This window comes from Xyrauchen texanus, chromosome 11, assembly GCF_025860055.1.
Source record: "Xyrauchen texanus isolate HMW12.3.18 chromosome 11, RBS_HiC_50CHRs, whole genome shotgun sequence".
Lineage (NCBI taxonomy): Eukaryota > Metazoa > Chordata > Actinopteri > Cypriniformes > Catostomidae > Xyrauchen > Xyrauchen texanus.
The window spans coordinates 15241789-15255348 of NC_068286.1; the positions used below are offsets into that span (position 1 = coordinate 15241789).

The 13560-nt window shown below is 42.6% G+C and overlaps 1 protein-coding gene across 1 annotated transcript in view; it reads left to right on the forward strand.

The window, feature by feature from the left end:
• Positions 1-13560, forward strand: part of LOC127651262 (protein Dok-7-like) — a 48015-nt gene that overhangs the window by 7043 nt on the left and 27412 nt on the right. The window contains 1 exon segment of the mRNA XM_052137013.1: positions 6360-6560. Within this exon segment, the coding sequence (XP_051992973.1) occupies positions 6360-6560 (201 nt within the window).

Consider the following 13560-nt stretch of genomic DNA (forward strand, 5'->3'; position numbering starts at 1 on the left):
CTCCATTAAAGAGTGGTAAAGCATGAACCAAACCAACCAGCTCCAAGGGAATTCACAACATTACAGAATTTATTTTAAGGCAAAAAGTATTTGAAAATCCGACAAAAAGTCAAAGGTACAACACTGTGTAGTTACCATCTTTCACAAGGGCATGATTTACAGTCCCACGAAGCACTGCAAATGACATGATCGAATATAAAACTATGGAAATATATAAAACCATTAATTTTAGATGGTTGATTATAAGTGTAGAAACAATATTGTTTATGTTTATTGTGAAATATTCTGATATACACAAATATAATTGCATTGCGTAATTCAGAGTGCATCGTTGAGGTGGGTGGTTGCTTCCGGTCTTATTTCGCTGACTTTCTTGGCCACGATTCTCTGATTGGTGGATCTTTCACTGCTGTACCACGGGTACTGTAGTTGTTCACCAGGAGTGAATCTATTAAACATGATTTTTAAACAATGTGGTTGAAATAACACAGACGGATGGCTTCAACAGAAGCATATTAATCCGACCACGGATTAACAATCTCTGAGCTCACAGTAGGTATCTTTAAAGTTTTATAAGTTAATGTTAAAAATAAATTTGTGGGCGATTCAAAGCCTTATAGCCTATAGCGGAGGATGCAGAAGACCACCATGATCTGACACACTCTACAGAGTTACTGTGATCCAGACAGATCCCTTTAAGGCTCCGAAAGTGTGCTTAACGACAGCGGACATCTGAACTTCTCCATTATTTGATGAATTATTGCTGATATAATCGACATAACGGCAAGAAAATGAAAAGGAGCTTGTTATTAAAACAGGTGTGACGTGGTGCTGATTCACAAAATCCAACACAGTGCAGAAAAATGTCTGCAAACTGTGTCTTGCAATGATATCACTCAATCTGTTTGTAATACAAACAATCTGTTTACCACGTCAAAAGAAAACATGCTAAAAATTAAAGCCAAAAGATGTGCTTTGCAAGTTTGCAGTAATTCATTTCTATTCAGTCATTTTGTTTTCTTTTTTTGCAAGAAGTTTTATATTTATTTGAGAATTTTTAGCACACAGCTCTAAGATGCACACTCCACTTCTCTATTGCTTTTCACTGGACAGTGCCTGCTCACCGTTAATCTCGGCCCCCATTGAAATTAACTGATTGCTTATTGGCTAACCTGGGAGAGAAAGCGCACTGGATCAACTTGGTGAACACCCGGTCGGCTGTTCCATATTACCGAGTTCTACTGGCTCGGACCTGACAAAACACAGGACGAGACTGACTCAACCCTGAGATTGTAGAATCTCGCAAAGGAGTTGGGTGTTGCCCAGCCTGCTGCTCTGCAGATGTCTGCTAAGGAGGTGCCGTTGGCTAGTGCCCACGAGGATGCCACACTTCTCGTCGAGTGTGCTCGAACCGGCAAGGGGGCGGGCATGGCCTGGGTCTGGTAGGCCAGAGAGATAGTGTCAATGACCCAGTGGGCTAACCTCTGTTTGGAGACGGCGTTCCCTTTCCGCTGTCCACCGAAGCAGACAAAGTGCTGCTCAGAACATCTAAAGCTCTGCGTGCGGTCCAAATATATACGCAAAGCACATACAGGACACAGCAACGAAAAGGCTGGGTCTGACTCCTCCCAGGGTAGCGCTTGCAGGTTTATGACCTGATCCCTGAAGGGGGTCGTAGGAACCTTGGGCACGTAGCCGGGTTGCTGTCTTAGGATGACGTGAGTATCTGCCGGACCGAACTCCAGGCAAGTGTCGCTGACAGAGAACGCATGCAGGTTCCCAACCCTCTTAATGGAAGCAAGTGCTATCAGGAGGGCCATCTTCAAGGAGAGGGCCTTGGGCTCAACTGAGTCAAGTGGCTCGAAGGGGGGTCTCTGAAGGCCCAAAAGTCGTGCTTGCCTGATCTTGCACAGCACCAGTGCAAGAAGGCTCACTGGGGGAAATGCGTACTTGCGCAGCCCCCGGGGCCAGCTGTGTGGCAACGTGTCTGTCCCGAGAGGGGCCTCAGTCAGGGAGTACCAGAGTGGGCAATTATGTAAACAAGAACGTCATAGTTACTGTTACCCTGATGGAGGCGCGTCCGCTGTCTTGTTGAGGTTTCCGGGGATATGAGTGGCATGCAGCAACCTGAGTCACGACGAGAGTGCACGGCGCCTTGGTGATTTATGTACGCTACCGTCACAGTGCTGTCTGGGCCGATCAAGACGTGCTTGCCCCGAATCAGTGGGAGAAACCTCCGCAGGGCAAGGAATACAGCCAGCAACTCTAGGCAGTTGATGTGCCAACGCAGCTGGGGCCCTATCCAGGAGCCAGCAGCTGCTTGCCCGTTGCATTCTGCACCCCAACCCCGTTGAGAGGCGTCTGTGGTGGGGGACTCCTGCTGTAGGGGGACTCCAGTCTGCAGAAAACAGATGTCTGTCCAAGGGTTGAAAGTCTGACGGTAGGAAGGGGTGATTAACACAAGTTATGTGCCATAGCACCATGCCTATCTTGGGAATTGAGTCTGAAGCCAGTGCTGAAGTGGTTTCATATGCATCAACCCGAGCAGCGCGACCATGGCCGAGAATGCCATATGCCCCAGCAGCCTCTGGAACTGTTTTCGAGGAACCGCTGTGCCGGGCTCGAAGAGTGCGAGGCACCTGAGCACTGACTGCGCATGCTCGTTCGTGAGACGTGCTGTCATTAAGACTGTGTCTAACTTCATGCCGAGAAAAGAGATGCTCTGAACGGGGGCGAGCTTGCTCTTTTCCCAGTTGACATGAAGCCCTAGACGGCTGAGGTGCCTGAGCACCTGGTCCCTGTGAGTGTATAGTAACTCCTGAGAGTGAGCTAGAATGAGCCAGTCGTCGAGGTAGTTGAGCATGCGGATGCCCACTTCCCTTAACGGAGCGAAGGCTGCCTCCGTGACCTTCGTGACGACGCAAGGGGACAGGGACAGGCCGAAGGGGAGGACCTTGTACTGGTATGCCTGGCCGTCGAACGTGAACCATAGGAAGGGTTGGTGTCGAGGCAAGATGGAGATGTGAAAATGCGTGTCCTTCAGGGCTACCGGCGTGAACCAACCTTGATGCCGAACGCAGGTTGGAGATGTTCAAATTCTGTTTCTGCATGAGCATTTTGAACGGGAGTTTGTGTAAAGCCCGGTTGAGAACTTGCAAGTCCAAGATTGGCTGCAACCCACCACCTTTTTTGGGTATGATAAAGTAAGTGCTGTAGAAATCCTTCTTAATCTCGGCTCTATCACGTCCTTGAGTAGCAGAGTTGTAATCTCTGCCCGTAAGGTGCTGCCGTTTTTGCTGCACATCAAGATGGAGCAAATACCACTGAAACGAGGCGGGAGCCTAGCGAATTGGGAGTGGTCATGATGCCAGCTCCGGAGCAAACATCTGACTGCCCAGGTCTCCCATCTCAGGAGCGCTTAGGAGCTTTCCGGGTCCTAGAGGGGGTCCTGGAGACGGGTAGGTGTACGCCACCTGCGGGGCGCTCGAAGCTGGGGCTGAGAGCTGGGCCTGGGTTGAGGTTGAGCTGCTTGTTGTTTGGACGCAGGGGGACGCTCTCGGCGGGCCCTCCGTCCTCCGGCATGATGTGAGAAATAGCTTCCATCTGCCTCTTTACCGGCGAAAACTTCAGGGTGAAGTCATCGACTGTGTCGCCGAAGAGGCTGCTCTCGGCATCAAGGGTAGTGAGAGCTTATGAGTGAGGAAGCTGGTTCCGGGCGGTAAAAGGTGCACTTCACGGCCTCGTCAACTCGTCATGCACCTCTGGGAAGAAAGGTACCATTGGGGGGTTGGTTGGGGGTTCCAGTCCAAGCCCACGCTCACGGAATGTCTGCCATCTGCGCGTCAACATCAGACTGGGCGGGCATCATCATCATCCAATTCCGGGGGCTCGAGGGAGAATGCAGGATGGCTGTGAGGTGTGAGGCTGAAGTGGCATTCACTTTGAGAAATGAAAGCCGCGACCGCAATGCTGCCATGGTCATGTTCTCGCAGTGAGTATATGAACCATCCACAAACGCTGCCTCTGTTTGATCGATACCCAGGCACACGAGGCAGCATCTATGACCGTCATTCTTGGAGAGATATCGACAGCATCCAGGAATTACTCAGATTCGGAAAGGCATCTGTAAAAAGACACGTCCTGAAAAGGACGTTCAACGCCTGCTGTGTATTGCTCTTTTGTGAGTGAAAATTAAACTCTTAAAACACTCGTTTAGACAGAAACGCTGTCGAAGCACCCAGGGGCGTGGACTGCACAGTATGCGGAGAGGGAAAAAGCCGCTGGTAATGCACCGTAGATCCAACAGCAGTGCATTGCCAACAGAGGTAAGTGGCTCCGATAAAAAAAATCGGACTAACAGATGCATGCCCGCTTCCCTATATACCCGTATGTCCGGGGGCGGGACCTTTTCTCAAGTTCAGAGGTACGTGAGGCTCTCAAGAAAGACCCCTTGTGTCACTACATTCAACACAAGTCGAGTGAGTGACAGTAGTTGATTTCCTTACGGGATTAAGAAAAAAGCTGTTTAACACACATGTTTATTTCAAAGAACACAGTTTATTGTGGCCATATACTGTAAATGCATAAGCAGCATTCTAACCGTGTTTTGAGGAGTTTGCATGTACGTAAACAGACCGGATATGAAATGTCATAGGATGGAGCCCAACAACGTCAACACAGTGGAAATAATTCAACATTTCTGGTAGTACAGTGGGAAAAACACATATACTATAAACTATACCCATTTATAAACACCAATGTAAAAAATCAACTGTCCCATATTTCTCAGTTCCTTCTCACTTTGGCTACTATCTGTCTGCACCAAATAATTAAAATAAGTGGTCATCCAATTGGTCAGTACATAGATAATGGCGGAAGTGGAGGGCTCTCAAGTCTGATCTCATCTAGGGCACTATTTGGGTCAAGGCAGCTACCGGGTGTATTAATCCCAGAGATTTTCGAAAACAAGCGGCTCACACTTTTATTTGCACACATTCTATTAATTTATGTCACATATGAAATCATCTTTGTTAGTTTGTGTAACCTGTCTCAAGTCACAACCTTGAATGCTTGGCGGAGTTTAGAGCTGTGAAGCATGCCCATTGGGAAAGCAGCCGAGTTATAAATGGGACCCTGTGTTGTGTGATATGTCATAAGATCTCATAAGTTTTCAAAGAACATGTGCTCGGCAAAGTAACACATACTAAAAAAAAAACATTCAAAAGTATCTGAAAGCAAAATGTGATCATGGTGTTGGCTCAGAAGCCATTTCAAATAAAAGTTTTCGATTCTGTTCATCCAGCTGACATATTGAGTGAAAAGTAAATTGTCTTGAAAGATTTTTCAGACATTTCCATCATTTTCCTTTCAAGAAAACAACTCAATGTTTTTCTTGGTTTCTTTTTAACTAAAATGAACCTGGCAGTCGTTATACTGATGATTCTCTATGCCATATGTCGTCTCTGCTCCGATGCCTCCTTGATTTCAGCCTCATGTTTGTGTATTTGTCTTGCGCTAAGGCAATCTGAACGATGATAGATCGAGTCTGTTGGAGCGAGATGGTAATGTCTCATTCTGCTCTGCTGATCTTATCAGTTTCCCGCTAAACTGCATTTACAAACCACTCTGAACAAACTCCCCTCAGACTGTTCATGATCAATGAGTCAGTGACTGTAGATTACATATGCTTGGTTGGCCAGAGAAGGGAATTAGAAAGTGTGTGTGTGTATAATCAACAAGTCTTGCATTATAAAAGGTTTCATCATTTGATGAAAATATTTTTTGTGTGTCTGAGTATTATGTGTAACAATAATAGTGTAATACGAGTCATGAAAAACATTAATCTCATTAATGAAGCAAGACACGCATACAGATACATCCTGTACACACACACTGCTGCAGGCAAACTGCATCATTAATTATGCCTGCATGGACAATATTGATTACTTGTCTTAATTATGATAAGTTAAGGTAGTGTTTCTAATGATTTGGAGTCTATAGTCACGTCTGTGTTTGTTTATCAGGCGCATAAATGATGAACTGAACCTCAAATAGCTTGCTCTAAAATTTCTTGTGCTTATTAGCCTTAAAAACTGAAACTGACAAATAAAACTGCAGCTACAATTAAACAAATCCACCATAATTCTTTACACTTGCTGTGGTTTGCTGTAGTTGAAATATATTTATTATCAGTTTCCAGTTTGATAATGCTTTTAATTCTTCTTAGTAGAACAAAATAGGCATTTTCAGAACGTGTCACGAACAACTGCTTTGTGTTGATTTCAGAAATAAACTACCAGTAGTTTTAAAGTAATGCTGTCTGATTACCAAATCTCATTTTAAACTCAGCTCTCTTTCAGTCCACAGGTTCAACGTCAACGTCCAGCCTGGCACCAAACTAGAAAGTGGCCCTGCCTCACTGCATTTGTGCAACAACATGCTTGTTATTGCCAGAGACCTCCCTCCAACTGTCATTAGCCAATGGAAGCTCTCTGACTTAAGGCGCTATGGCGCCGTTCCTAATGGATTTGTCTTTGAGGGTGGGACAAGATGCGGCTACTGTAAGTTCATGTTATTGTTCTTTGTTTGGTTCTGTTATTTGGTATTATTCTTTTAATTGATAAATTGCTGAATTGAATGGATTTGTCCTTCATATTTTTGAGATTCATTTTTCGTTGTTGCTAGGTTACTGTGTTTTATTCAATGATAGGGATCGAATGATTAAGTATTCTGCTGCAAAGTTGTCTCCTCTATCTTTTTCGCTGAGACTTAAGTGTTTTTAGTAGAAGTAGCTCAGAGGTGTTTGCCAGTAATAAATGTGAAAATCAGATAACCCAATCTCTCTCTCTATCTCTCGCTCTCCCAGTATACCCCCCTCTCACGTTCTCACTCCCCCATACTTACAGAATCAGTTAAACACATTCATTTTGTGCACCCACACACCCACACACAGACTTGTGGTAATGTGTGATATGGTCCAGTATGAGACGTTGCGTTAGCACCAGTGAAACCCACCAGCTGCCTTTCTGTCAATTCCACCTGCAGCTGTTCTGTAGCTTCAGTGGCTCTAACAGTCCATTTTGTATAAATTTTCCTTACAACCTCAGCCATGTCACAACACAAATAACATTTTACCATAATCGTGAACTGGTTAATTCATTTGTCGTACCTTGAAGCTGTGTTATTCAGGGTATTTGTTAAATGTTCAGCTGTTGGAGTGCGCTATGCAGGGAACTAAGAAGTTTTTTTTTAGGGTGATGGGCGGCATGTGAAAGGCTTCCTGCCAAGTGGAAGAACTTGAGGGAGAAGTGGGGAAGAGGGGGGTCGGGGGGCAATGGGACACTCATATTGGACACCGAAAGTATACTCTCTTTGCTGTAGTGCACTAGTAGAGCATAAGTCACATGATCTGTTAGGTTGAAGTTGAAAGGGCTTCAGCTTTAACTGTTGGTGCTTGTTTAACTTGCCTCATATGAAAACATATTACTTTTATTTCTGTAGAGACCAAACAATCAAATTTGAATCAATACAATACAGGCATCACATTTTAGCCAGCCTCCTATCAAATACTTTAAGAAAGTTAACGTCAGTGAAAACATTTACTAATTCCATATTCAATGCAATGCAAATGACTGATGTATGTCAATAACCTATAAAGCTGGCGCCACAGTAGCAGACTAGAAACAACTCGATTTTGGCAAGGAGTGTCACACATGCAGACAGATTTGCTGAGATCTCCAGTCGGAGGTAGGACACACTTCCCAATACTAAATGGTGGAGGGGAGGCAGACATCAACTCACCGCAACTCTCTCTCTCTCTGATCCTCTTACTAGTTTGCAGAAAGAACAACAGGAGTACTGCATGAGCATAAACAATTGTAAAAGTGTAAGTTAGGATGTGATTCATGAAGTAACTTTTGTATTTATCCCCTTTGAGGCTTGCCGTAGAAAGCATATATCCATATGCAGCTTTCAGTGAGTGAAGAAATTACGTTCAATAAAAACAAACTGTTGTGCCTCCACTTTCTGATTTCATTAATAATTTTAGTGTAGGAGAAAAAGTTGCAGTGAGGCGCAGTGCGAGCGCCTGAGTTCCGCGACTGCTACCGGGTCCTTGAATAACGTATAATGTTCAAGTAAGGGCAGCCGGTGGACTTTCTGGTGCCCCCTAGGGAGTTGGTGCCCTATCCAGACTGCGTAATATCCATGTAGGAAGTGGCAGTACTGGACGCAACTAACTGCTTTACCACCATTGTGTGATGCATTGTTGGAGAACAGGAGAACAGAACAACAGAACAAATTTTTCAAGCTTGATGGGATTTTTCAGTTTTAGAAGCCATTAACTCAGCAGGGAGTCCTGACATTATTGCAATAATCAGAGTATAAGGTATAAATAGTTGATAAAATTAAGATGCTTACATGATTTAGGTAAACCTTTTCAACCCTGCTTACATGATACTTGCCATTACTCTGATAATTTGCTGAGAGATGTGATGTTTAATTCTTTTTTATATACTAATATTTATAAAAAAACAAACATCTTGTAGCAATTATGTATCTTTAAATACAAAAATCAGTTAGTCAGTTTGTGAGTCTTTTTTAATTCATTATTAAAAGAACCAGTTCATAAGAGTAATTTTCAACTACACTGAATGCGCTGTCTGTTTTGATTCACTAAAAAGAATCAGTTCATAAGAGTCATTTTTTTTTTTTTTGGACTGCATTGGTTGCTCTGTCTGTTTGATTCACTAAAAGGAATCGGTTCATAAGAGTAATTTGTTTGTGAAATGGAATACACGCACTGGATGAGTGTGTTCCACCCATGAGAACAAACTCATTTGAAAGACGTGTTTCCTGGACATTATTTTGTGGTGTATGGACTTTTTATATCACCAACATTCAATTCAGACTCCAACCAGACATTCACCACTCAAGAAAATATGTTTTGTTTTGCTGTAGGGCTGTAGATTCTGCAGTGGGGGAGCACCTCACGGTATTCTGTTTACATGAGCAACAGCTTAATCGCAGTATTGCCGTAATTGCATTATGTGGGTGCATGTAAACATAGCCATTGATTAACAACCTCCTGCTGGCAGATGCTAATGAGTGCTACGTATCTCACTGACTGGCCACAATTATGTAAATTAAGCTCACACCTGAAAATCACCAGAAATATAGGCTAGTGTGGAGCCGGCTTAATATGCCTTCCTTGTCTGGTACCAAACCTCAAAGTTTTCTTTTGTGTTACACAAAAGATTTACTCCTATTTATTTAATGTTTATGTTTGGGTAAAGGGTTAAACTTAGGAAAAATCTAAATAACATTTTTTTTTTCCTCCCCAATTTGGAATGCCCAATTCCCAATTCGCTCTAAGTCCTCATGGTGGCATAGTGACTCACCTCAATCTGGGTGGCGGAGGACGAATCTCACTTGCCTCCATGCATCTTATCATGTGGCGTGTTGAGCACTTTACCACGGAGATGTAGTGCATGTGGAGGCCCACGCTATTATCTGCAGTTTCCACTCACAACTCACCACACACCACACGGAGACCGAGAACCACACATTATAGCGACCATGAGGAGGTTACCCCATGTGTCTCTACCCTCCCTAGCAACTGGGCCAATTTGGTTGCTTAGGAGAACTGGCTGGAGTCACTCAGCACACCCAGGATTCGAACTCACGACTGCAGGGGTGGTACTCAGTGTCAGTACTTGCTGAACTACCCAGTCCCCCCATCTAAATAACATTGTTAATTTTTTATGTTTTTTCTCTCTGGAAGTAAAAGTCATGTATTTTGTGTGAGCCAACACTTTCTTACCATTCTGCCATCTCATACTATTATTACAACTTGTCATGAGATCAGGTGGGAGTTTTATCAGTATTGTTTGTTGTGACAAACCAAATTCGATTATTTTTGTTAATTTGTCTTTTAACCAATATGCACAACCAATTTATTATTATTATTTTATTTTGTATTAAATACCCAGTAACATGTCAAACCTATTGACAATTTGTCTTCCACAACAAGAGTTGCTTCGTTTTAGCCTATATGTAACTTTAGAGGTAAACCCAATATTAAAGAACTTTAACCAGACAAATAAAAAGTATTTGGAGACTGCCAAGTTCACATTGAGATGCATACAGAGAGATAATTACCTCCTCTGGAGCATGTACCTGTTAGCCAGTGCCATACCTCATTACAGTTTGACAGCCATGAGCTGATTGGCTTCTGCCACACAGAGGTTGTGTCCCTCACACTGCCATTAGCAAAATTCAGTGCATGTCTGCTCTACAAGTGAATTCAATTGGAAATATGGCCATGCCACTGGGCAACACACGGTGACAAACCACATAGTCATAGTGCAATTAGTGAGCGTGTCAGCTGTCTCGTTGATTTTGGAGAGTGAGCGGCTTTGAATTTGTTCAGTGGCTGTTTACCCTAATGTCAGGTAGGGCATTTGTGGAACAATTTGACCGGTATCAGCAATGCAAAAAACTTCATGAGATCTAAAAAAAGTTAAAACTGACAATGCAAGTCTTTTTTCATCCACTCTTAAGGTCTTCCAGTTAACAAGAGATGTTACATGATTCTATAAGTGTAAGAGCGTAAGCTAATTGGAAGTTTTCAGACTAAAAAATATATTAAGTATTAAGTTCAGATGCTGTATAGAGGTTCAGAAAATCGCTAGATATGAATGAATCTAGCTTACTATACAATATACAGCCTGAGACAATTTAGCAGGGATGGGCCACTTATATTAAAATGAATGCGAGAAATTGGAACGGCCAACTGATGTATAAAAGGCAGTCCCGCCTTACACGTAAAAGAGTCAATCGCCTTATAGAAATAGACTTGTGCCCGACCTGATATTATGAACCGATATTAGCCTTTCACTGATATATCTTATCGCCATATATGTTTACCAATATGCGCAGATATGAAAACTTTTTTTCAGAACATATAATGCAGAAAACAATGCTTTAGAATTGGTCTCATAATGTAGTTTGTCCAGCAGAGCACACTCCGACGCTGTTTTCTCTAAGTTTTTAACTAGTTTGTGAAATACAATGGAAAGTTGATAAAAAATAACCCCATAATTTTCCGTTTTCAATATAACTAATATAACGTGAACCCTGTCCCTGACAACTATGTCACTCCTGTTTATCATATCCGTTTGCTGTAAGCCAGCTATAGTTTGTCAGTGCAGTAAGTAATGTAGCAGATTGAAAGGTAAACATCAGAGCATCTTTTTGCAGCTCAGCAGACAACGGTGCGGTGGTGGATTGTGTCTGTTGAGTGTTGATTTCATGCTACGTTGTGACATAGTTGGTGAGATGCAATGCTGGAAAGTAAAAAAAAGAATGTCCATCTTTTAATCTCTGTGACAACGACCTTATAGCTAATCACGTAGCTACTTTCATTGCTTGTCAGCTGTGGAAGATAATGTGTAAACATGTATTTAACTATTTTGTATAGGATTCACAGTCTGGTACCCCCTTCAACCGAATAATTCCAGTCATTGCATTTACAAAATGTAATATTTAAAAGTCTGTTTTTCCACCGTTGAAAGTTTCCCCTGAAATTATATAGCAGATTACGGTGTAACACCATTGCCGCCATTTATCTCTTGACATTGGACAACTGATAATTGGAAAATCTGAGTGTTATGGATCTTAACCCCATTGAGCTTTTGTGTGATCAGCTAGACTGTAAGGTGCGTGAGAATTGCCTGAGAAGACAGCCACATCAATGGCAAGTGCTACAAGAAGCGTGGGGTGAAATGTCATCTGAGTATCTGGACAAACTGACAGCTAGAATGCCAAAGATCTGTAAAGCTGTCATTGCTGCATGTGGAGGATTTTTGATGAGAACTCTTTGAAGTAGTTTAAGAAGTTCTGAACATTTTTGTCAAATTGTAATAATAATGTTTTATGTTATTAATATCCTGACTATACATTGTGATCAGTTGAATGCCACTTTGGTGAATAAAAGTACCAATTTCTGTACATTATTCCAAACCTTTGGCCATCAGTGTATGTTACCCATAACCAGTGTATGTTATTAAGATACATGTACACCTCAAGCCCCTTAACACATAGTATGTTTAATAACGACTTTGTGCTCCACGTGTACCACAACATTGACAGTGCAACATCAACTATTTTTCTTTAAATTGAAAAAGCATATATATATATAGCCTTTTTTTTTTTTTTTTTAAATTTAGGCAAGGTAAATGGCCAGAGAGTTGAAAACATGTGAAGTATTAATAGCCTAGCAGTATGTTAATGAATTAGGAAACCAAGAGCAAAGAGTGTTATAGTTATTTTTGTAAAGGACTGTCACTCCTATACTACTTACTGTCTCCACAGTGATGCTGAAGGATTTGACAGGACTATATTTACCGCCATGAAAGGCTGCCTAAGTCTCTGTTCTCATCATGTGCAACAAAAAAGACAACAGCCATAATCTTACTGTCCATGAGTCACTGAATCTTGTCGCAAACCAAGTCTATTGGCACTTTTCCACTGCACGTTTCGGTTCGACTCGCCTCCACTCTACTCACTTTGCTTTTCTGAGCTTGCATTTCCATTGCAGTTTAGTGCCACCTTAACGTGGGTGGGATTATAGACTGATTGTCATAGTTGCGCCACCTCTACTGCCATGACATCATCTTAAACATGACACAAACTGACCAAAACAACAACACAACAGCTAGCTGTTAGCTACTAGCTCATAGTTGTTGCATGGTGATTTTACACAAGTGTAACAGTTAAATTGGCCTGGTTGTTTTAGAAGCAAGCTTCCAGTAGCTGGTCAACTAAATAAAGTGAAGCTTTCAAGCAGAGAATAGAGTTAACATAACAATACATACCATCCTCCATCGTGGATCAATGCCAGTCCAAGGCACTCTCCCTCCCATTGCACGCCAGTGTAGATAGCGTCCATTTGGTCGAACCACTTCCAATTTTCCTTGATAGTTCTGTAGTCACTTTTACGTTTTTTAACTTTTCCCTCCACTGGTAGGTTCGGTGGTAGCCGCGTGCGCCCAACAGCTGATAAACTTCCTGAGAGACTTTATCGTTTCGCTCATTGCTAACGAGTAGACCGTCTGCACCTCGTTTATTGACCACGGCGTGGTTTTGTGCACAGCCATCTCGTCTCGTGAACAAATTATACTGTTATCGCTATTACTAACTTTAAAACTAGCGGGTTGATGTCGTGTGTTTGAAATCCAGATGACGCTGATAGTGACGAATCTCCCTGACCAATCAGTGATCTGCGGGATTTTTACATCACATTTAGTATCGGCACGGCTCACATGGAACCTCGACCGAGGTTGTACTAGAAAAGTATCAGGTACCAGGTACTATCCACAGTGGAAAACCCTAAAAAAGCGAGCAGAGTCGTGTTGAGTCGAGTTGTACCGTGCAGTGGAAAAGCCCCATTTTTTACTCTACTTTTTCCATTGCAGTTAAAACCTCAAGGCTCTTTGCTTGTGTTTTTCAGTTCATTTGGCAATGCTTCTACCAGTACCTATTTTAGTTTGAAAGGTGTCA